General features: G+C 45.3%; 2 protein-coding genes across 14 annotated transcripts in view; one reads left to right on the top strand and one right to left on the bottom strand.

Annotated features, from left to right (window-relative positions):
* The window catches only part of LOC138920313 (FERM domain-containing protein 3-like), an 80450-nt gene that overhangs the window by 35837 nt on the left and 20696 nt on the right, over positions 1-23917 (top strand). For 8 of the 13 annotated variants that reach the window (XR_011431274.1, XR_011431273.1, XR_011431272.1 and 5 more), the window contains one exon: positions 22671-22749. Coding sequence is in view for 4 of the 13 variants with exons in the window: in XM_070248369.1 (XP_070104470.1) it covers positions 19186-19243; positions 22671-22749 (137 nt within the window). In the remaining 9 variants the exon portion in view is untranslated. Of the gene's footprint in view, positions 1-19015; positions 19244-22670; positions 22750-23917 lie in introns of those variants that run through there. The other 5 variants (XR_011431235.1, XM_070248371.1, XM_070248372.1 and 2 more) reach the window with 2 other exon arrangements.
* Positions 5647-11967, bottom strand: LOC111772068 (spermatogenesis-associated protein 31D4). Its single transcript, XM_023635001.2, has 4 exons — positions 11650-11967; positions 10884-10929; positions 10237-10297; positions 5647-9954 (listed from the first exon to the last, which is right to left on the bottom strand). The coding sequence occupies exons 1-4, from the start codon at positions 11845-11847 to the stop codon at positions 5700-5702; spliced, it is 4560 nt and encodes a 1519-aa protein (XP_023490769.2). The 5' UTR covers positions 11848-11967; the 3' UTR covers positions 5647-5699.

Genomic DNA, 23917 nt, shown 5'->3' with positions numbered 1-23917 from the left:
TTGCCTCGCTGAGTCTGAAGAATCAGTCTGGGCTGTAGACAGTCCTTTCCATCCCATGTGAGAGGGTTTACCAGTAACGACAGCTTGTTTTTTGACTCGTCTTCTCCTGCATCCACAGCTTCACCATCGTCTCCTCCCAAAAGAAAGGTACACTTCAAGCTCACCACTCTCACATACCCTACCTGTACTGCAGGAGGCATCTCTGTTCTCTGTTCAGTAAAATCCCTCCACATATCTTTGCATCTCTGGCTTTTTTTTTTTTTTTTTTTTTTTTTTTGCTGAGAAAGATTCTCCCTGAGGTAACATCTGTGACCAATCATCTTTTTACTTGAGGAAGATTTACCCTGAGCTAACATTAGCAGCCAGTTTTCCTCTATTTTGTGTGTGGGTCATCACCACAGCATGGCCAACAAGTGGTGTAGGTCCAGACCCAGGAACTGAACCCAGGCCAGTGAAGCAGAACACACCGAACTTAACCACCAAGCCACCGGGCCAGCCCCTCTAGCATTGTTTTTTAGTAGCACATCTGGTCCTAACTTCCCCTAAGGTCCCCAGGACTTGCAATTGTGAAAACATGCTTTAAAGTCTGAGCAAGTTAATTCCACCGAAAAAATTTCCAGGTGAGAGGGGATTATAAGAATGGCACGTTGAGCGTGGTCTTCAAAAGTGGCCCTGTTGTTAGGCAGGCTGAGAAACTGATCCAGATTAAAGGAGACCGAAGACACATGACAAGTAATGCAGTTTGTGATTGTAGCCTGAATCCTGTAAAGGAGGCTCAAAAAAAGAAAGAAAAAAACCCACAAAGGACATTACTCAATAAATTGTCAAAAGTGGAATATGAATGGGAGATTAGTTAAAAGTTTTATGCCAATGTTAAATTTGCTGAAGGGGATAACCTGCTGTATGTAAGAATATCTTTTTCTTAAGAAATAAATAATGAAATATTCAAGGAGAAAGTGCATGATGCATGAAATGTATTCCCAAATATTCAGGAATGTATGCATGTTTTTCATATGTGTGTGTGTTCATATAGAGAGAGAAGGGGAGGGAGGGAAGGAGACAGAAACAGACCAAGACAGAGGAGAGAGATGGAAAATGGGTCAAATATTAACAGGTAAATCTGGATAAAGGGTGTGTGGTTGTTTACCATCCATGCAACTTTTCCACAAGTTTATTTCCAAATAAATATGTTTTAAAAATGAGCCATTGACTGTTGTCCTGAATTTTACCTAACCTTTGAGATTTGTGGCTTTGATTCCAGCAGCTGCCAGCACCAGCATACCTAGACCCCAGAAGTGCACAATGGTGACTTTAAAACAGTTAACTTAGGTTCTGTCCCAGGCAACAAACCCAGGATCCTCTTTGCATATTTCAAGCATGCTAACATTTCAACAGGGTTACAAAATACTGGAAAAGAGCACCCCCCCCCCCAAAAAAAAAGATTTTTAAAAATTATACACAATACAAAAAAACAGAAAAAGAACAAAAAATTCAAGGTGTACAGCATGGAACCCTTAATTTCTTTCCTATTTGGTGTCACCAGGTCTTCGGTCTTCTGGCATTTTGAGATGTGAGTTGGTTTGCTGGCATTTCGTCTGCTCCGCTAGTCTGCTAGTTACCACACCCCCACTGGATTTCCACCTTCCAAAAATGTGTTGACGTCTTTTGTCCTGTCCTCTCCTTGTCATCCTCAAGTGCTTATTCTTTTTGTGTCCTTGCCTTGTTTTAACAGCTTTATTGAAATATAGTTCACATGCCTTACAATTCACCTGTTTAAAGTGTATAATTCCATGGTTTTTAGTATATTCACAGACTTCACAGACATGTGTAACCATCACTACAGTCAGTTTGAAAACATTTTCATGGCTTCAAAAACAAACCTTGTGACCTTTAGCCGCCATCTCTCCCTCCCCTCATCCCCCCAGCCCTAAGCAACCACTAATCTACTTTCCATCTCTCTAGATTTCCATATTCTGGACATTTCATACGAATGGAATAGTATGTGGCTGCGACTGGCCTCTTCGCATGGTTCATCCATGTTGTAACATGTATCAGTACTTTTATTGCCAAAAACTACTACGTTGTCTGGATATACCACATTTATTTACCCAGTCATCGGTTGATGGACGTTTAGGTTGTTTCCATTATTTGACTGTTATGAATAGTACTGTGAACATTTGTGTACAAGTTTTTGTGTGCCCACGTTTTCATTTCTCTTGAGTATGTACCTAGAAGTGAAATTGCTAGGTCATATGGTAACTGTGTGTTTACCTTCTGAGGAACCGTCAGATTGTTTTCCAAAACACCTGCACCATTTTTCATTCCCACCAGCAGTGTATGAGGGTTCCCATTTCTCCACATTCTCACCAACACTCATTATTATCTGACTTTTTTATCCTAGCCATCCTGTTTGTGAAGTGCTATCTCATAGTGGTTTTGATTTGCATTTCCCTGATGACTATTAATGTTGAGCATCTTTCCATCTAATCTTTTTAACAGTGTTTTGGGAAGGAGAGGAGTTAAGTGTTTGAGCTGCTATGTTTAACTCAAAACACAATAGCTCATTGTAAATATATGACAGGAAAAATTTTATTCTGAATATTTGAAAACACACAGTGATGTCAAGTCCTTATCACATGTACAGCTTTCTCCTTCTGTACTCTCTGCATGCTGTAGTCACTGTGTTATTAAGGGACTGCAACACTGTGCGCTGCATTTGCTCAGGAAGATTCCTTTCTATGAGGGGTTGAGGGAGGAGTTCACTTGGGTGACTCCTCAGGCTTGACTGCAGGGCTGAGCAGAACTGATGGCCAAAGCCTCTAAAGCTCAGTGCTTTTGGTCCCCACGGCTGTGTCCATCTGTTGTGGGTCAGTGTGCCCCACAGGAGTAACTGTCAAAAAATTTTGAGAACTGTGACACAGGCACAAAGCATACGTCTGAGAGACAGATGGCAGGATGTTCTGATGGGCTTTTGCCCTTTAACCATAGTGTAGGAGATGGGCCGTATCATACATGCCAGATGACAACTCTGAAAGCGGGTGAGGGGTACATGGGAAGATACACTGCTCTCATGCACGTTTAAACATTTCTGTAATGGAAAGCTTAAAACAGTGAAAGTTGGGTGCCTCATAAGGAGACGGAGGGGACGAGAGGATCCCTGGCAAGGGGGCTCAGTCTGTCAAGACGAGGGTTTAGCTCTCGCAATAAGGACATTTCAGGAAGTGTAATTCCATTGAGGTTAGGAAGGAAACCTCTTTTCATATACCAGGAAAGAAGGAAAGGAGGAATGGGAAAGGGTTTTTGTGAAGGTGTTTTGACGGAAAGTTCCTATCTCACGGCTTCTAGCTCCTCTGTGAATGGTGGTCCAGTACATCTACTGAGCAAGTGGAGACGGCCTAAGTTTGAGGAAAGTGCAGGAGATTTGAAATAAAGTAGAGAGGCAGCAGAGAGAATGGACTAAGGAAACAGTGACCTAAGCCCCATTTGTTTTCCTCACGTGTTGGTAAGCATGGGGTCATTATTTGTGGAATGATCCAAGGTTTTCCAGCTAGTGCTGGGGCTGAATTTATCGTGGCACCAGTAGATTCCATTGTGAGATTTAATCCAATAGCGATCAGTTACTCATAGGAAGGCGTTTCTGGAAAAGGCAGAGAGATGAGATTTTGCCAGACAGGAAGGATTAAAGGGGATTAGTTGGGGCCCATTTTTAATGGACCTTTTTAAATGTTGGTTACCTGACAGGCCATCAAATTTACCTTGGAGAGGGAGGAAATGAAGACAGGAGCTAGGTGGATAGATGAAGGGTAAGTGGGAAGATGAATGGCCTAGAGTTAAAAATTACTAAGGGGCCTGTACACCAGAAGGATCAGGGATGAGGCCAAAGGGTGGAATGTCAAACTGTGTTAATCCAGATGTCAGAAGTGTTCCTGGTGATAAGCCCTGGAGGGTGGCAGTAGCTGTCCTGGAATGGAAGTAAAGGACCTAAGATGAGATGATGTAGGATCTGAGGGGTCGGGCTATTGGCTGGTCCATCCACATGGATGTTCGAGCCCTCCACGGCCTCCTCACCTCTTCGGTTCTCTGCCCTGGGCCCTGTCCCACCTTTTGTCCCTCCTAAGGCCTCCACAGAATCTGCATTATTTTTTGACCCTAAGCTTCAGACATTGGAGGGTCAATGGCATAACTCTGGACAAGAAAATACAAGTGTGGAGTGAGCGAGGGCTGTGGTGGACATCAGTTTTGTTTTTTCTCTTTTAAGACCTAGCATTCACAAGTCTTTCTGCAAGAACTACCTCAAGTGCCCTCTAGGGCACTCACCCCATGTTTGAGTCCCAGTCTATACAAGTGGAGTTGCCTTCCCTCCAGGCCCTATGGTAAGGGTGGGTATGTGTGCAGTCCATGGTGAGTCCCCCAAACATCTGTAACCTGGTGCATAGTCTGGCACTCGCCTCTGGTTCATGAGCTGCAGGTGTTCTTGGGGAGACCAGCCATGGCTCCACCAAGGCCATGAATATCAAAGGAGGCACCTCCATCCTGAACGTGAACTTTACACAGTAAGGGCAAGATCTTGTGTATTTCCATCAAGCATGGATGGAAGAAAGGCACCAAGATCACCTTCCCCAGGAAGGAGATGCCATGCCTGATGACCTCCCTGCAGATATTGTTTTAGTGCTCAAAGAGCAGCCCCATGCCTTTTCAGAATAAGGCATCAGTGTGCTGTGCAGTGCTCTGATAAGCTTAAGGAAGTGGTGCCTGGATCAGATTGAGGAAGGGGCAGGGGGAACAGTACAGGGTGACAATATGGATGATGTGGCATAAACCTTTGTTCCACCAGCAAGGTCATTCCTTCCCCTCTTCAGTTTTTCTTACCTTCCCACTCCCTCTAAGGCATCTTTTCCTTACTCTCGGCTTTATTTTACCCTGGGAGGTAGGTGGCTGCGTGGTCAACATTGCTACCACTGATAGCCAAGTGATGCTTTTGCTCTGCAACAAAATGTCATCAATCAGCAATCTGAAGAAATACCCCGGGAGGGGAACCACTTCCCCCAGCTGTCTTTCCAGTAAGGAAACTTCAGTGTAAAGTCTAAAGTATGCTTCCCCAACACATTAAGATGACCCACATGGCAGATTCTTAAGTAGCATCTGTGCTGTTCCTAGCCCCTCCCCCACCAGCACAGAATTCACTGCAGCAGTAACCCCCAAACACTTCTCTCCAGGATTCACCCACCTGTGGGGTCCTCCGGTCACTGACTTCTAAATCATGATGAAGCCACTGTTTCTTCTTCACTGTTATCGTCTGAAAAATGTACCTGTCCTTGACCCTCTTCAGATATAGAAGACCTGTCTTCCCTACTGCTCTGCAGGATATGAAACATCCAGTGAGGGGAAGGTGTGGGCTGCTCTACATTTTCGTTAAGGCTAAGCTAAGAGGCAGGAGACAGAGCCCATCTCAAACTCATCAGGGAGGAAATGGGCTTTGGGGGGCATGTCATCTCTCTGTCAACAAGAGCTCCAGGGGACTGGTCACCTGTTAGAAACCAAAGGAAGAGAACAGTAAGAGCTGGACTAACTCTTCCTTTCCCAAAGCACAAGCCCTGAGTTACCTGAAACCCATGCCCCCAACACAGTACACAGAAAAGACTTCACTATTCTTAGAGAATCGTTTATTTGGGAGAATCAATGTTCTCCATGAGAAGGAATTATTTGGGGGCAGGAAGTTTTCCTCTCTGGAAATGCTGGAGAAGCATTTTCTGGTGACATAGCAGAGACAGGTCTCTGAACACCGTGCCTTGAGCAGTGGTGAGAGTGGCTGGAGGGCCCTGGCTGGCTTGGCTTCTGCAGGTGGGGCTTGGATGGGGCACATGTTCCCTGCGGGGCACAGATGAGGGATACCACTGATCTGCTAGCTGGTTCCTAAAGGCCACAACTTTCTGGGGGTGTCCGTCCTCATCTCGGATCCGTCTACTATTTGCAGGATCACTCTGGCCAGCAAAGACAGCTTCTTGGCGGCAGGGCTTTTTTGTGACTTTACAGGTGGGAGCCCTGTAGTTGGAAGGATGTCCCTGGATGGGATCTACCCGAGCCAGCACTTCTGCCTTCCGCTGAGTTTTCCCAAACTTCCTTGGGGAAGGAAAGGGCTCTTGAGGGCAGGTGACATCTGTTGCATGGCAACGCCCCGGTTTCTCCTCTGGGAACTTCCCAGGAACCATCATGGTCTTCTGAGCTGTGGTCGTCCTAGTAAGGGCAGCTCTCTTTTTAACTGGCCCCCTGCTCTGTGCCGATGACACGGGGCTGCCCTTTGCCTGGGAATTTTCTTGGCTTTTGCCTTTTGTCCCAGGATGAAGCCATTGCAAAATGTGGTTCATCTTTTTGCTGAAGAGGCTTTCAGGAGGAGGCTGTCCCTTCTGTGATGGGGTCTGGGAAGACTTGTTCCCGACCATCTCCTCTAATGCCTTGTTCTGAGTAAAGAAGATCTTCCTTCCAGGTTGGGATGTCCCCAGCCCTGCATCCCCTGCACCAAGCTCTTCTGCCTTGGGACCCAGAGGGCTCGCTGTCTTTGCAGCTGGTGGGAAATCCTTATCCTGGCCCCTCCTTAAAACTTCCTTAGGGACCCAAGGCTCCTGCTGCTGCTCCACACTGATGACTCTGTCCTCCAAATGGGCACGCGGTACCTGGGAAGCTCCCATGTCCCCAGGGGAGACACCCTGGGCATGAGTCAGTGGCGCCTTGTAAGTCAAGCTCTCTGAGGCAAGGGACCTATCAGTGGGTTGGCCTTGGACCTGGCTCTGATTCCTTTTCTCTAGTTTAAACTTTAATTCACCAAACAGCTGTTCTTTAAGGCCTGATGATTTGGGATCTTGGGGAACTGGTCTTTTTGGTGGAGGCCTTTCAGTGGTCCCGGTAGTTTCTACTTTAGTCATCATTTGGGAGTTTCCTGGCTTGCTGGTTGTCAAGATGTTGCCAGTTTTTGACTGAAGAGCATTGAGCTCCTTGGCCCTGAATATCTCCCTGGATGCAGCTGAAGGTTCAGACTTATCTGTCTTTTTGCCCTGTCTTGTTTCTACTCCATCCCTGGAACTCACACTCTTCCCCTTTGGCTCATGTCTGGCCTCAGCTTGCCTTGCAGGCAGCTTTGGGGGGTATCTGTTCCCTAGGGGAGAAAGTCTCTGACTGGCTTTGCCTGTGACGCTGTGTGTGACAGGCAGAAGAGTCTGTCTGGCACCCTTAATTCGCTGAACATCCTCTGCAAGCTCTTTGTTCATACCAGAGGGTGATTGTCTAAAGGTCCCCTGTCCTTCCCTGCCCATAGGTGAGGTGGCAGGGTAAGAACAATCCAGGACAGGAGCTGAATTTGTTGGTCTTGATTTGTCTTGATGAACAGGTTTAGAGCTTCCTCTAAGGGGCTCAAGGCCCCCAGATTTGGAGTCCACCTCAGAAATCAGGTTGGCTGAGGAGGGAAGGTAGGAATGGGACAAGGACTCGGATGCTGCACCTTTCAAAGTAAAGATCTCTATGGATTCAAGGACCCTGCGGGGAAGGCCCCACAGCATCCTCATACGAAAGCTTCTAATATGGGCTTCCAGTGTCTGTCGTGCACTGGAATCAATGAAGGGAAGGTCCTGGAAGGTATTCAGGTAGTAGTCCCCACCCACTGATGGTGGCAAACTCCTCTGTGTTATTTGGGTGTGGGATTTCACAGGAATCTGCAGTGATTGCTTGATAGCATGCCATGAACTATGCACAGTCCCAGGGAGCTGACCCTCATTGATTTCCTCAAACTTCTTGCTCAACTGTACTTCTAGGACATTTTTAAATTGTTTCTGATCTAGACTCGCACTTGAGGCCCTTGAATTTTTCCCTGACAGACTCGCCATGTGACTAGTTAGGTCTTTCTCAGAGTCACAGCCCAGATCATTATCTGAAGAGCTCTCTGGGTCACTCAACAGATGAGCTTTTGGGCCGTTCTCTGAGCTATGTCCCTGATCCTTCCCCACATCCTTCTCTAGCTGAAGCATTTCTGAGCCCCTCTCACAGAAGCTTCCAGGATGGCTCAGTCCACCATTTAGATTTTTGTTCAGAGAGACACATGAGTGTCCATGATTGTGCTCTGACTCAGGAATCTCTGAAAAATCTCTTAGAGGCGTCATCAGTGACAGAGACTCATGGATCCTGTGGGGCAGGCCCCAGCGGTGTTGGATGAGCCTCTCTCGAAGGTGGTGGTCTAGTTTCTTCCGAAGCTCATCACTGAGAGGAAACTCTCCAGGAAAGATAGAGGTTGAAACATGGGCCTGGGAGGCCTGGAGGTAAGGAGAACTGGGAGCTGAAGGACGAAAGTCTTCCCTAGATCTTTGGACCACGGAGGGTAAACCCCACAAACTTTCCTGTTGCTTCTGCAACACATTCCGCTCCAGTTGTTGAATTTCAGATGAGATGACAGACTCTGATTCATTGTGGGGTCTATGGAAACACACTCCAGAGATCTGGGTCTCAGGTAGAGGACCAGATGGTAGGATGGGGAGTGGGGACAGAAGGTGGGCCTGGGGTTGGACCTGAGTGAGAGGTAGGGGCTGGGATTGGGGCAGGGTTTGAGGCAAGGCTTGAGGCTGCATCTCAGGCAAGGACAAAGGTAGAGGATGGGAAAGTACTGGGGATTCTTCAGCTGTGGAGGCATTAAATATTGTAGTGAAAATGAATATAGAGGAACAGTCACCTGAGACATGGTCAGCAGGGGCCAAGGACTCGCTGTGCATAGATGGGAGACCCCAGAAGAGCTGGACATGTTTTTGTTGTAAATGGTCCTCTGAGGCCTTAGGATATGGGGGCTGCTGGTGCACAAGCAGCTCCTTTGGTTTCCCTTTGCTGTTCCATAAAGGCAGGGAGAATGCTGAGTCATGCTTATCAGCAATTGACTCCAACATTTTCTCTGAAGAATTTAATTGGTAGTCTGGCCTAAGTTCTTTTGGAAAAGAACCCCTCATCAGAAAATCAGTCCTCTTTTGGACTTGTCTCTCCAAGAGTGCCAGGACATCAGGGCTGAGAAATGGGAGGTTACCAGGTTCCACAAGGTTGTTGGCAGGGTCTCCCCTCAAAAAGCCCTCTGAAGAGTGGAGGGCAAGAAACTCTTGTTTGAAATCACATTGTGCCAAAGTGGAAGGGAACAAGTCTTTGGCATGAGCTTTCCACGAGGAGAATTCTGAAACCGAGAGGCTTGAAGGGTCAGTGCCTTTGATTGGTGGGACACAAGTAGACAACCCACCAGGGCTATCTGGAGATGAGTTCTCCAGCACGGGCTTCAATAAGGTGGAAAGTGAATCAGATTGAGTCACAGCTAAAGCACTGTCTCGTGGTGGTGAAACAGACAGGGTTGGTGGTGTGTGATGACAAGTCAATGAATCAGTGGGATCCATTGTCTGGGACACATTTGGTAAGAGGTTGACATCTTGGGAAAGGGTTGAGTCAAGAGAGAAGATGGTATGCACAGACAAAGTGGCCTCTGGTTGGAGAACAGGATCCACTGTCTGAGTGCCATGTGGTGGCAGAGGGGGAAAGGCAAGGGGTTGGGGTGGGGAATGGTCCACTGGGAATTCGGAATCCAAGGAAGGAAAAGACTCTGGTGACATACAGTGACCCATTGGTGAGGGTGAGTGAAACTCAGCTAAGGGTGTCATTGGGTTAGGTGAAAGAAGGGAGGGGGGCGGTGGGGAAGGCTCAGGTGGAGGGGCTGGTGTTAGGCCTCCTGGAGGGACTTCTGAGAAGGCAGAGGACAGAGTGAATGAGGACTCAGTCACAGAAGCTGTGGAAGCCAAAGAGGACACAGAGAGAGTATCATCTTCCAGGTCCTCCAGGAACAGCAGCCGATTGACCTCCGCAGTTATGCTATTACACACCTCACAGGAGGGGTCTGGACATAACAGTTGACGAACGCGGGTGGTATCGTGATGCTGGCCCGAGGGGCTGTGGGAGACAGGAGATACAAAGCTGCAGCCAGGACCAGAAGAAAGGAGGACCTGCTGGCCTGGGGTGGGGGGTGGGGCCACCTGAAGCCTGCTGCCCCTTCACATTGCCCCACATCTATGACTTCACAATACACTCAACAGCCCTCACCCCAAGGCCTTCATTCACATACCCGTTCCTAGGGCAACCCCCTGGCATGACTAGGGCAGGCTGCACTGAATCCCTGGAATTGCATAGAACGTGCTAAAGAGGGATAAAGAAAGAAGTGGAAAGACTGGTTACCTTTTCAGAATGGAAATCAGCTTCCTTATGTCCTCTGTTTCCCTCTTGTAATTTCTCCAACCTGGGCAACCAGGAGAGTGAGTTATGGAGGGAGTGGGTAGAAGCATAGATGTTAGACAGGAGTCCCTTTATGGGAGACCTTTGAGACATTAAACTCTGAAAGCCCTAAGAATCAGCAGATGAGGTCAAATGGTCACTGATATTAACAAGGTTCATATGTGTATGTTGCTTCATTTGTAAAGTACTTTCACATATATTATCTCATGTGATGCTCGAAACCACCATGTGAGGAGCACAGGTCAATGGTTACCTCAAAGACGAATCTGATCATCCAGGAAGTCAAAGTACTTTCACAAGGTCAGGAGACAGAAGCTCTGACTCATGACATCTAACATGGCCACCTATTGGGCAATACCCATTGTCCAGGTCCATCACTGCTTCATGCCCAGAGGTGGGCAGAGCAGGAGTCTGAGAAGCGTTTCAGGTTCTGACTGCCTTCCCATGAGCCTCTTCTCTGAGGGCTCTGTTTTCTGACAGGGACTGTGGCTAGCACCTGACATCCTCAGAGGTCATGGACCTGGGACCTCATGGAAAGGACAAGGGAGAGTCACCCTTGGAGAGCTCAGGTGGAATAAGCAGGACCTTACCTCCCGATGTTCCACCTTTCCTTCTCCTCTTGGCTGTGCCCTTACGCTGAGAACAAAAAGAAAAGAATCAGAAGCTGGGACTCATTTCTCTACCTTCTCTCTCTAGGAAACTCAGATACTCATTATCCCATGAATAATATGACTATTTTAATTAATAGAACTTTGTGTTCCTTCCTGTTATTAATTTTTTTAAATGATAAAGTATTTCAATTTTTCCTTCTTGGAAAGACTTGAAGAAAGCTTTTGTCTATGAGGTCTACACTTGGTATTCTGAGTCAGAAGTCCTCTGCTCAAGGAGGGCATAGACTCTGAGGCCAACAGACACGTCTGTGCTCCCTCAGATAGACCCTGTGTCCTGGACAGAGCTCTGCCCAGAGGCTCAGCCCTGCTCTCCTGATCTGCCCGATACAAATGACCCCTGACATGCGAATGTGACTCACGAGCCAGCGCTGGGAACTCTGTTCTCCTGCAGAGATCCCAAACTCTCTCAATAACCCAATCTGGGGCCATGAAATCACTGTTGGGGATTTTATCCCAGAATCCTCCACCACACCCAGATGGTCTGTGAGCTTCAAAGGGAAACATTCCCTGCTGAACCCCTAGCCCTGCCCGGCCTATGCTCCTAGAAGGATGCTACTCCATCCTCTACTCAGACTTCCCATCTTAGCTGTCTCTCTGAGCCAACCAAACTCCTTTTAAAATATGGGGATAAAGATAGAAACAACAGTAAAGAATCACTGTTACAGGCTTCCCCAGCATTCCTTACCTTTTGGAAAGCTTTGGTTTTCCAGAAGGTTGATAAAGATGGAATCCCCACCAGGTAGCACAGGAACAGAAGGAGCAACCACAACCCACACAGGAAGGTGAGGTTGGGGTCAGTATCTAAGAATGCTGAGCAGATGCTCAGACACAACTCAATAGGGCTATTCAGAAATGAGAGAACATTCCAATAGCTGAACTCCATTGTCTGAATCGCGAGGCTGCCTGAAGCAACTGAGCTCTGAGAGTGCCAGCGCTTGCCTATAGTCCCAGGCCTGCATCACAGAGCACAGAAGAGTCACAAAGGTTTCTGAGGGTGGGGGAGGGGACATGAAGAGGTGTGCCCACAGCCCCTCCCCCACCCACCAGACTGGCACATCTCTCCACTCCTCCTGGGCCCTCTAGGTCCCTCTGCCCTGCTAATGTTACCACACAAAATTGGGGTTCTTTTGCCCAATGCACAGAAATAGCCAATTAATTATGGCATCAGCCTTTGGGAAAAGAGATCAGCTTTATTCTGAAAGATCCATCTGCAGGGAGAACAGGCGGCATGTGCCCTCAGATCTGTCTCCTTGATTCAGAATTTGGGGAAATTTAAGAGGTTAGGGAGAACAGTGTGGCACCTTGAAACACTGGGGGCACGGGTTTTGATTGGTGGGCTTCAAGCATTTATGGTAAGGTTTTACACATTTATGACGGGGTTCTGAACGTTTATGATGAGGTTCTACACTTTTATGATAGGGTTGTAAACATTCATGATGAGATGGGGAAGGAATTTTAACACCAAATCTTCCTGAATGAGGGACCCCTTGCTTCTGATAAGAGTCTGACTTCTAAATTTCCGTCGTGTCCCAGTCCTTGGGTTCCATGGGAAGGGGGATCCGTGGTTCTGTTGATAAGAGATGGAGTCAGTTGAACTAGTCCCAGAGGGCCCGGGGTGACACTGCCTGTAGTCCTATTTTCCAACTCCACCTTTTCATCAGATAATATATTTACTTAATGGAATTTTCTGCTTGTTCCATCTGTACCCCACATATCACCTGGGTCCACCTTTACTCTTTGGAGAACTGGACTTGGGTCTCACCAATTCTAATGCCTTGCAAGTCTGAGATACTGCCCAGAATTTTTGCTTGTACCCAGACATTTACACTCAGGATCGTAATCATCCCCAAATCTATTCTTTCTATAGAATGCTTTTTCCTTACATGAACTCAGATACACAACTTAAAGTTCTACACTTTAGTTTTGTGAATACTGAATAGCAAATTTTAGAGGTTTTTTCAGTCAGCCTTTAGCATCTTCAGAGAGGATGACTCAAATAATTAAATGCATAATTCATTATTCAACATTCACAAAACTAGATAAATAAAATATAATATAATATAAATGTGAATAATTATACCTTCAAATGATCTTGGGGGTAAGTCTGTAGCACTTATTTTTCTGAAGTTAGTGAAGCTTAAGCTGCATAAAGACTTTCAGACACACTACACACACACACTCACACACACACAAACACACCTTTTGACAAACCAAATGACAAGAGACTTTCACGTTGAGGTATATGGGGTAACTATTTGTGTTCAAAATTGATTTGACTTGAACTCAAGAAGCCTACCTTACGGCCTCTCAAACATGCACTGTACATATGCTTTAACCATTAAAGTGAAGAGTACAAGCTCTTAAGATAAGAATGCACACTTCCCTGCCTTATGCGCTATTGGTAACACCCTCATTGGAACTGCTAAAATAAGTTCCCTTTCCTGACTTCAGGATCATGTTGACCTGCTAGTTTGCAACTGAATACCTCTGAAACTTGGATGAAAATATATCCTGGGCATGTTTAATGTATGTTCTTTGTTCTAAAAAGATATAAGTCTGTACTGAAAATCATGCTTCTGTGGAATGCTTTCTTCCTTTCTGGGAAAGGCCTTCCTGGGTTATAATCCTCAGTCTGGCTCAAGTTAAACTTACCTTATTTCTCTTATTTATAAAACAGTTATTGGTTATTTTGCATCGACATAATCCAGTATTTTCAAATCCAACAATAAAGCATTTTCTCCCTTTATTTCAATCTTTTCTTTTTTATTTTGACCCCACTTTTTCTTACTCTTCCTAAAATACAGACCGTCCCCGCCCTCTACAGGTGTACACATCCCGTAGTCAGTGCAGGCTGCTGTAACAAAACACCACAGACTGGGAGGCTTAAACCACAAACTTTGATTTCTCACAGTTCTGGAGGCTTGGAAGTCCAAGATCAAGGCACCAGCAGATTCAGTGTCTGGCCAGTCTCACTTCCAGGTTCACAGACACTTGCCTTCTCCCTGCAACCTCACGTGGTGGAAAAAGAGGGTGAGGGAGCTCTGTGAGGTCTCTTGTATGAGGACACTAATCCTCTTCATGAGGCTCAACCCTCATCACCGAACCACCTCCCAAAGGCCCCATCTCCTGATGCCATCACATTGGGATTAGGTTCCAACATGTGAACTGGGGGGACACAAACATTCAGTCCATATACTCCCCAAAGGCCGGGATAGGTTGCATTTTGCTAAGCTGTTGATCCCCTCAGCCCTCGGGTGGCAGGTGGGACCCAGGAGTGTCAAAGCCCAGGGCAAAATCTCGTCTTGTGCAGCCTCATCCGAGTGTCCTTGTGGGCCCTGTAAATATGATCTCTTCCTAAGAGCGCCTGCCACGAAAAAGGCTGAGAAGCTCTGCTCTATATAATCACCCCACGTATGTTCAAAAATCAACCACCTGTCACGCTTTTTTCAGGCTCCTCCTGTCAGGTTTAAATAATCCCAGTGCTTCCCTCCCCTCCTCCTACATCTTCTTTTCCAAACTCCTTATCTTCATGACAGCTGTCCTCTGACGGGTCTCCTAATTTCTCACGTCTTTCTTAAACTGTGATGCCCTTGCTCTGACACCCACAGCAGAGCACTCTCACCTGATCTCTGTGAAAGGGTGAGACAGCCTTCACTCTGGTGGGGGTCTCCTTTCAATTACGCAGGAACAGGTACCCTTGCTGGAGGACAAAACCTGCCGGGAGGTGCCACTTCCTCCTTGCCTTGATAGGCAGCCTGAGCCAAGTTTCATTTAATAAAAATTTACTGCTGGAAACCAGGAGACACAAGTACTTGTAAGTCATGTATCTGTCCTTGAACCATGAGCTGCGGGTTTAGGGAAAAGCCCTGCACAGGTCAAGAGTGACTGCACAGGAGAGGCCCCAGCACATCTGGGAACAGCCAAGCAATCTCAGGAAGAGATCAGAGAAGGGACAGACACTGTGGGTGACAACTGCTCAAACACACCGGGATCCTCAGGAGGGCGTCCCTGCAGCTCTCCCCTCTCCAGTTTCTGATGCAAATCAACAAAGATGGTCAAAGAGCAGCTTGCCTCCTTTACAAGGGCACGTGTTGGATAAATATCCTTAACACACACCGAGTGCCTTCAGTTAAAACCTACCAGAAGTTTCAATAAAAAGGCTTTTCCCCAAATGCTGGTACGATTCCTTTTCTAAACAAGGAACAAGATTCTAAAGGTACAACTTTTTTTGTTTGTTCTTTTTGTACCACCAGAAAGAAACCCCATCAATGTTTAATGGGAGAGGTCCATAGCACTTGCCCCTCCCACACTAACATCAACAGTAAATAAGAAACTTACGTGTCTAATTTCTAAAGCACTTTACTTTCAGCAATCTCAGAGGATTTTCACAACCACTCTGGGATGCAAGCAGGACAGGTATTATTGTGCCCCTTTTATCAATGAGTAAAACTGAAGTTCAGAGAGGGTGAGTGACTTCCCTAGATCATTCAGCAAGTGAGTAGCAGAATCCTGACTACTAAATCCCGTACATCCTCAATGTGTCTATTTTCAACAATATTAGTAAGAGACTTCTTGAAATAAAAAGAATGCCAGAGTCCTAAAATTAAAGCAGTTGTGTGGCTAAGAATGTTCATTGTCTCCATTAAATGCTGGGAAATTTGGGACCATTCCAGCAGCATAGCGGTTGGGTTCCCATACTCTGCTTTTGCTGCCCAGGGTTCGCAGGTTCAGATCCCAGGTACAGACCTACACACCACTCATCAAGCCACGCTGTGGCAGAGTCCCACATACAAAAAATAGATGAAGATCACCACAGATGTTAGCTCAGGGCCAGTCTTCTTCATCAAAATCAAATAAAGCTATTGTTGTTATTCTGTCCCCTCTTAGGTACATTTTCCTTTGCCCTCTCAGCAGCAATGTCTTTATAGCTTTTCTCTACCCCCCTCTTAAAACCTGCCTCCAAGAACTCTATTACACTTAACTCTCAGTAAGGCGTAAATGAATAATAACATTTGAAACGTCACCCCTCCAGGAATACACCTCACACATTTTACATCTCTCTCACCCTAAGCCCTGTAACAAAGCTCTCACCAGACCATTTCAGGCAGCCATGCAGAGGTGGCAGAGATGGCTTTTGGCAGCGTGAGATCTTCTCCCCACAACCCCATGACATCTTCCCAGTGGACCAACATGACCACAGAAGTCTGGTCCTGGATTTCAGACGGCACTTGCTTCTGTCTCCCAGGATTGTGTTTGCCACAAGCTCTAGTAGAATAACGTGCTGCCATTGGAGGAGACTCAATAGGGCTAAGTCATTAGTTTGGGATTCTCAGACATTCTCAATTTTCTAGGGACAGTCCTCTCATCTCCCGACCACTGTCCCTGGCATGAGCCACATGGGGGCAGCTGTTTTCAGGATACCGAAAAGCATGAAGAAGAACAGATTCTGGGGAAATATCCTTTAAAACTACATTTAAAACGACAGCTGTACCATGTCCTTCATTCATTCACAGAATAAACTTTTACTGAACTCTACTATGTAGTATTTCTAGTAGAAATATCAACAAAGTAAGGCAGTGCCTCTGCCCTCGGGCAGGTCATAGTTCAGCAAGTGAGACCTGTAACAACTATGATAAAGTGATAGAAACTGTAAAAGAAGTAGGAATAAGAACACAGTGAAAACACTGATAAAGGAGCAATTAATTCTCCTGCCCATAGGAAGAGAAGAGAGGAGTCAAGGAAAACTTTAGAGTTGGCGCCAAGTGAAATAGGCCTTGAGGTCACTCGTCCCCTTCTCCTCTTCCCTTTCTTCCTCTTCCTTCCCCTCTTCTTTTCTTTAGACTTTATTTTTTAGAGCAGTTTAAGGTTCACAGCAAAATTGAGAAGAAAATAAGGCGTTCCTCTATGGCTCCCCACACACAAACACACAAAATCTCCCATTATCAACATCCAGCACCAGAGTGGGACATTTGTTACAATTGATAAACCTACACTGATACATCATTATTGCTCAAAATCTATAGTTTACATGAGAGTTTACTCTTGGTGTCATACATTCTATGGCTTTGGGCAAATGTACAATGCCATGTATCCATCATTGTAGCATTATACAGAGTAGTTTCACTGCCCTAAAAATACTCCGTGCTCCACCTCTTCATCCCATCCTCCCCACTAACCCCTGGTAACCACTGATCTATTTTACCGTCTCCAGAGTTTTGCCTTTTCCAGAATGTTACTGACATACTTGGAATCAGACAGTGTGTAGCTTTTCAGATTTGCTCCTTTCACTTAGTGATATGCATTTAAGGTTCCTCTGTGTCCTTCATCTAAGCTTCTTGCTTTCTGAGATGTTGGTAGGATAACCATGTGAGATTCCCTATGAAATGAGATCTTTGGGGTCTAAATGCAGTTTTTATTCAAATGTCTGGGGACATCAATTTGCCCTCCTACCAACACTTTCAAAATTAGCCCTTGAATCAGCAGGAATGATGGTGATGCCTAATGCTTAACATTTGAAAATAATGAACACCTTATGATCTGAAGGTTCTATTCTTGAGTTCTAGAAAGTCAGAAAAGAGTGTGGGAAGAGGAACTGCAATCCAGCCAGAGGGAACGGGAGCAAACTTGTAACATATATGAAAGTACATGTCTGGTCACGCTAAAGCACAGGGTACGTGCCTGAGAATGAGAGTAGAAAGCACTTAGACTGAAAAACTAGAAGACTCAATTGTGAAAGACTTTGAATGACAGTTTAAGCAGCTTGAACTTGTGCTGAGGGCAGTGGGAAGCTAAGGTTTTCATAACCAGAAGCATGGCATACTCAGATCTGTGTTTTGGAAAGATAACTGGCAAAAGAGAAGCTGGTTCAGAGCTCAAGGGAAATGTGCACATTAGTCACTGTATCTCATAGGACTCTTTCTCTTGCAGATGACAGAAAACCAGATGAATTCTGGCTTATTCAAAATTTTTAATTTATTGGCTTATATTTCTCCATAATACAGGAGTAGATTCAGCTTCTGACTCACCATCCCTTGGTTCTGATCTCTTAGCGTTAACTAGTTCTCAAACCACTTCTCTTGCGGTCCCATGATGGCATCGAGCCAGGAAAAACAAAGAATTGTTGTCTCAGTGTTCCCAATTAAAGTCCCAAAATTCAAGTGAATGGGATCAGCTCAGGTCATAAGAGCACCTGTGAAATAATTACTGAGAGACAGAGAATACTATCGGCCTAATCTAAGTCAGTCCTACTCAAAGTGTGGTCCATGGACCAGTACCTGTTCCCACATTTTTGTTATCACCTGCCACATGTTGAGTATAAAAATTAAGGATGGTTAGAAATTTGTACTGCAATTTGACAAGAGTAATTAAATCTAATAATAAAAAAATTGAGGCTTATATTGTATCTTTATTTTGTGTGTCATTTTTCCAGTACTTCATTTGTATTGTATTTTTCACAAGTATCAGTTCACAGTGGATGGGGATGTGGGAGAGAAAGCAAACTGGGCCTTCACCACAGACAGTTTGAGGAACTGTGGTCTAATGTCCATGCTCCGCTGTGAAGCCTGGGGGCAAGTCAGCATTCTGGAAGCACACAGCGAGACTTTGGGGACATCCTTCCCTCTCGCCATGAGAGGGGGCAAAACCAAATGTCCACTATAATCATGGGACCTAATCTGGACAAAGGAGGGACACTCCCAGACTCACCTCAGCTCTCCTATAGAAAATCCTGGTGAAGTCTTTTCAAGCATAGCACATTACTGATGCTAAATTCTCACACTGGAGAACTGAGTTTCCTACTAATCTACTGGAGTAAGGGAGGGAATAGTGATGGATAAGGCAGAAAAGCTGGGCATGGGACATATCATTCAGGGCTTTATAAGTCATGTTAACAGTTTTGGATTTATCTTATGTGCAAAGGGAATCCACCAAAGCTTTGAAGCAGGAAGAAGACAAGATCCAGTGGATTGAGGGGGAATAAGAGTAGAAGTAGAGAGACTAGCTGGAGAGCTATTCCAGTAATCCAGGTTTTAAAAATGCTTGTTTGGATTTAGGGTGATGGCAGTAGAGATGAGAGTGAGTAAACCAATTGAAGACATACTTAGAGGAGCTTTAAACAGCATTTGGAGATGAACCAGACTGAGAAGTGAGCGATGAAGGGATTTGAGAATGACTCAGGTTTCTGGCTTGAGCAGCTGGATCCACAAAAGCACTGTTTACTGAGATGAGGAAGCCTGAAGAGGAAGAGATTCATAGATGGATGAGCAAGTGCTCCATTTTGGGTAAGTTGAGTCTGAGATGCCTGACACATTTACAAGCAAATATTAAACAATTTCCTACATATAGGGCTCAGGAGCTCAGAGGCATTATTCACAGAGATAAAATCTGCACCATAATTGTTTGCTCTTACCTAATCCCATTTTTAGCGAGAGACCAATTTCATCACTGTACCTTCCAGAGCCAGTAACCACAAAGTTGCAGCTTAAATTCTAGCATAAACTTGGAAGTAGGGAGACTCTTTTTAAGGACTCCATTATGAAAACACTTTCAGAGCAACCTTTGATAAATGAAATGGATCACTGAGCTCAGGACCCTGGGCTCCCAACCTGAGGTTTATTGGGCACCTACCACATGCTGGGCTACATGCTTTACATGTATCGTCATATTCTCATAGCAATCCTGCAAGGTGGCTCTACTACTCCGTCTAGTTTACAAACGAAGAAACCAAGGCTTAGCAAGATTAAGCAGCTTTCTCAATGCTATGTAGCATCACAGCCCCGTTAGTAAAGTGACAGCCCGGAAGTAAGTGTTAGAAGTGACACACGGGAAGCCAAGTGAGTCTGACCCCTTCAAATTTCACTGCTTTCTTGGGATTATTGTTTTGCCTAACATGATGACCTAAAATGTCAGGAGTATTTTCTTTCCCTAGAATAGGAAATACAACTCCCCTCCCACATCCCACGTATCCCTTTGCTCCACAGGGTTTCCTTTCTTTACTTCTCTTAGAAAAAAAAAAGTAGCTCCTCCATAAGTCATGGATGAGGAAAGATGAGCAAGATTCAAATATTCCAATGATGCTGACAAAATTAGGCTTTCTTAAGGCACTGTTAAATACGTGCATAACTGTGAGCTACAGAAAGGAAACATTCGCCCTGGCACTACTGCCTTCACTACAAAAGCATTGTGATTTGATGGATGGGGAATGAACAACTCCTACGGCAGCTGCTGCATCATTAACTGCTCAAGTAGGCTTAGCTATGAGGAAAAAGGAGTCTGCTCAGGTAGTCAGCCTGTTACCATTGCAAAAACAACTGACCACACCCTCTGCACGGGCTTCGTGGTCTGATTTTGTTAGGGTGTAAGTCAGCTTCAAAATAAATACAAAGTAGGTGTACAAGTTAGACACTGACACATTGATTTCAAGGTTGAACTTTAAATTGCTTTTTAAAGTCTTTTTCTGGTATACCACACCCTCTCTAAACTTTCCAGAATGCAGAGGTTCAATTCAGCAAACTATTCCTCTCTTATAGTCAATTGTTGACATCGTACTCTTTATCCCTAAAGGCCTGTGAATTATTTTTAAAGTGACAGGTTAAAGGAAAGAACAAAATGGACTATGTTATCATTTCTCGGGTTTAAGAAATAATTTGAGTTCCTTTGAGCCTTCCTGTTAGATGGTACGGCAGACACTGTTCATGAACTATACGGCACGAGGACAGTCATAGCGTCCTTCCTCCTTGATCATGAGCAGTAAGGCTGATAGCTCGCAAGGGACACCTGAGTTGTTTTCTGTGTTTTGCTGTCACAAATTGCACTGCTATGAACATTCCTCTACTGCCTTCCCACATCTCCCAGTGCAAATGTGCAAAAATTTCTCTGAAGTGGGACTGATCAATCATGGGGTATTTTTATAGGGGTTTTTTATTCTGAAGTGGTTATACCAATTTACATTCCCACCCACAGTATATGTGTTCCTCTTGCTTCATTTTCTCACCAACAATATGTTAGAGTTTTTCATTTTTGCCAGTCTCAAGGGTGGAGGACATGGTAGTATGTTATGGTTTTCATTTACATTTCCTTAACTACGAATGAGGTAGAACATCTTTTAATAGGTAAATTGGCTATTTGGCTTTCTTTTTCTGTGAAACGTCTGTTCCAAGTTTTCACCCATTTTTCTATGAACTTCACCACTATGCCACTGGACCAGCCCCAAGAAAAAATACTTTGAGTCAAAACTGAATTCCTAGATATTCTGAAAGATGAAAGACTTGAGATCATCTGTATTTTTCTTTGCCGTTTCTTTGCTGTACAGGAGGGATCCATTTTCTCCTGCTGCTCCAGAAAAGTGTTTCTTTTCTTAAATCTAGGGAACACAGGGTCTGGAGAGGAGCAGCCAACTCAGTTAGGAAACTTGCTAACTCCTGGTGTGGAAGTAGGGCCTTGAGTGGAGGAGAGTTCTGACATCTGGGTGTGTGTATGTGTGTGTGTGCATGTGTGTGTTTTTAGTCAGCTTTTCTCTGCCGAGATAGCCAGCAAGATGCTGCTATGTTTTCCTATGCTTTGAGTGCTTTCTTTCAAATTGTTTCTAAGAATTGTTTTCCATGTTAAATTATCCTCATCATACATTCACATTTGATGCTGATAGTCCCTTCTCCATAAAGAATTTGTCTACCTGCAGAACAGCCCCTGACACTGCAGAGCGGGTGGTGCTTCACCCCTGCTTGTGATGGAGGCGGATCTGGGGGAGGAGAGGATGCTGTTTCCTGTTCACATTTGGGTGTAGACTCAGAGCTGATCCTGAGTGGCCATACTGATGCAAAGGCAAAGAACGAGTGGGTGTATCAGATCTGTAGAAACAGTAATAGTAACCATCATATTTCTTAGATTTTAACGTGCTCATTTTATATGCCGCCTGAATTATGAATGCATTTTGCTACACTTGCATGCACTTGTTATGTTAACATTGCAAGTTAACAGTGGTCTTATAATTCAAGGTGTCAAAAATCCTGGAGAATCTCCTTAGCTGGTCTTCGAGTTCTGGATATTTGATGCAATTAGAACATTCCAGAATCATGAACCTCAGCTACAATTTCAGTCTGCATGGTGCTATCTTGATTCAGACAAATCAGGAAGTTATAAAACTGTTTACTTTCATACAAGCAACTGCCTCATATATAGATAAACTAAAATACTACTAAAAATATACAAAGTAAGATCTGTGTATGGCTGACTCCATTTTTAAAATCTTGATTTGAGTTCAAAGGCACCATCACTTTGGGAAAACAAGTCATGTGCACTGACATTATTCCACCTCACAGGCTAAAAATATTTCACTAGGCCAAAAACCTGAATGGTGCTTATGGGCAATTTATTTCTCACACGGGCTTGGGGAGAATCAGAAGGAAAAGTGTCATTTGTGACCCAGAGAGAGTGAAGAAAGGAAGGGAGCTGTGAGGTGGGAAGCTGTGCTCACTGACTAGAGAGCCTGTGTCCCTCATTGGCTCTGGGTGTCCTGTCGGCCGTTTTCTTTGAGTTTTGTCCTCGCTGTTGCTTTGTTTTCTTGGGCATGACATCTGCTTCTCCTGGCAGGTCACCCTCTCCCCTGCCCCAGCCCAGGCAGTGTGTGGGCTTCATGCTGACTTGCCTGTGTGTGTGTGACTCCATGGTCTTTTGCTGCTTTTCTCATGCCTTTTCTTTATGATGTTTCAGCTCATCCGCCATACACCATGTGCTTTAGAGTGAAATTCTACCCACATGAACCCTGGAAGATTAAAGAAGAGCTCACCAGGTATTTCCCGTTTATTTTTGAGTTTAATGTGCCCCTCTGCCCAGCTTGGGTTTCTGAGTTTCACAGGCCAGACGAGCTCCTGCCTAGAGCTGAGCACCACAGTGAAGCAGGCATCCACTCAGCATTCAGGCTTGGAGCGTTTCTCTTGCACTTAATTGTCTTGGGATTTTTCAAACGGTTCTCATCGGGAGTGTAAATAACTGCACAGGAAAGCAGTGGTTATAAGGAGGAGGTCCTCTCTGAAAATGTCTGACAGCGGGATTGTAAAAATAAACAGAAAGTGACTCCCTAGGATATGGGCAAATTCCTAGCTAGTGCAGCCCTAGGGCCTGTCTTTTGGGTCTAAGCTTCTCTGGGAGGGAAAACATCCCCTGGTGGAATGGACTGTTTGTCATCCACATTCCACTTGCTAAGTGAGCCATTGTAGGAGGGCCGGCTTCCCTCTACCTGTAGACTCAACTCTCAGCATTTTCCAGTCCTCGGGCCTCCTCCCTTCTCCTCTCCCTCTGCTGGGGCCACGTTCAGTCCACTTTCTGGGGGTTTTGTTTCTGTGAACAGCCTCAGCCAATGCAGCTGAGCAGGATCCTGGGAGGGCTACCACAATGGCTGGAGAAACTTTTACTCTCCCATTTTTTTTTCCCAAATGTACATCATATTTCGAATTCTGTGTACATTACATCATGTTCACCACCCGAACACTAATTATGGTCCATCCCCTCACGTGTGAGCCTAACCACCCCTTTTGCCCTCCCCTCTACCCCCTTCCCCTATGGTAACCACCAGTCCAATATCCAATGCTATGTGGGTTTTTTGGTCGTTGTTTTTATCTTCTACTTATGATTGAGATCATATGGTATTTGACTTTCTTGGCTGGAGAAGCTTCCATGTGTGCTCAGTTCTTGACGAGGCTCCCATCAGGTGACGGCAAAGATCACTGCGCATAGTCTTCTCTCAGAATACTCTGCGTGGGTCGGAATGCCGCGGAGAAGCAAATGCAGTTTGCTCTGATCGTCAGTTGCAGAGGGATGTGTTGGGTTCTGGGATATTTTGCTTTCTCGTTATCCATGAGCATCCGGTAAAGCTTGACCCTAGTGGCACTGAGGTGACGTTGGCAGGGAGCAGATGGTTCCCTTCTCTACTATTAATTCGCGCACGGACATTGAGTGAG

Source organism: Equus caballus, chromosome 23 (genome assembly GCF_041296265.1).
Source record: "Equus caballus isolate H_3958 breed thoroughbred chromosome 23, TB-T2T, whole genome shotgun sequence".
Taxonomy (NCBI): Eukaryota; Metazoa; Chordata; class Mammalia; order Perissodactyla; family Equidae; genus Equus; species Equus caballus.
The sequence above is the reverse complement of the archived record's forward strand: the minus strand, read 5'-3'. Positions and strand labels throughout refer to the sequence as shown.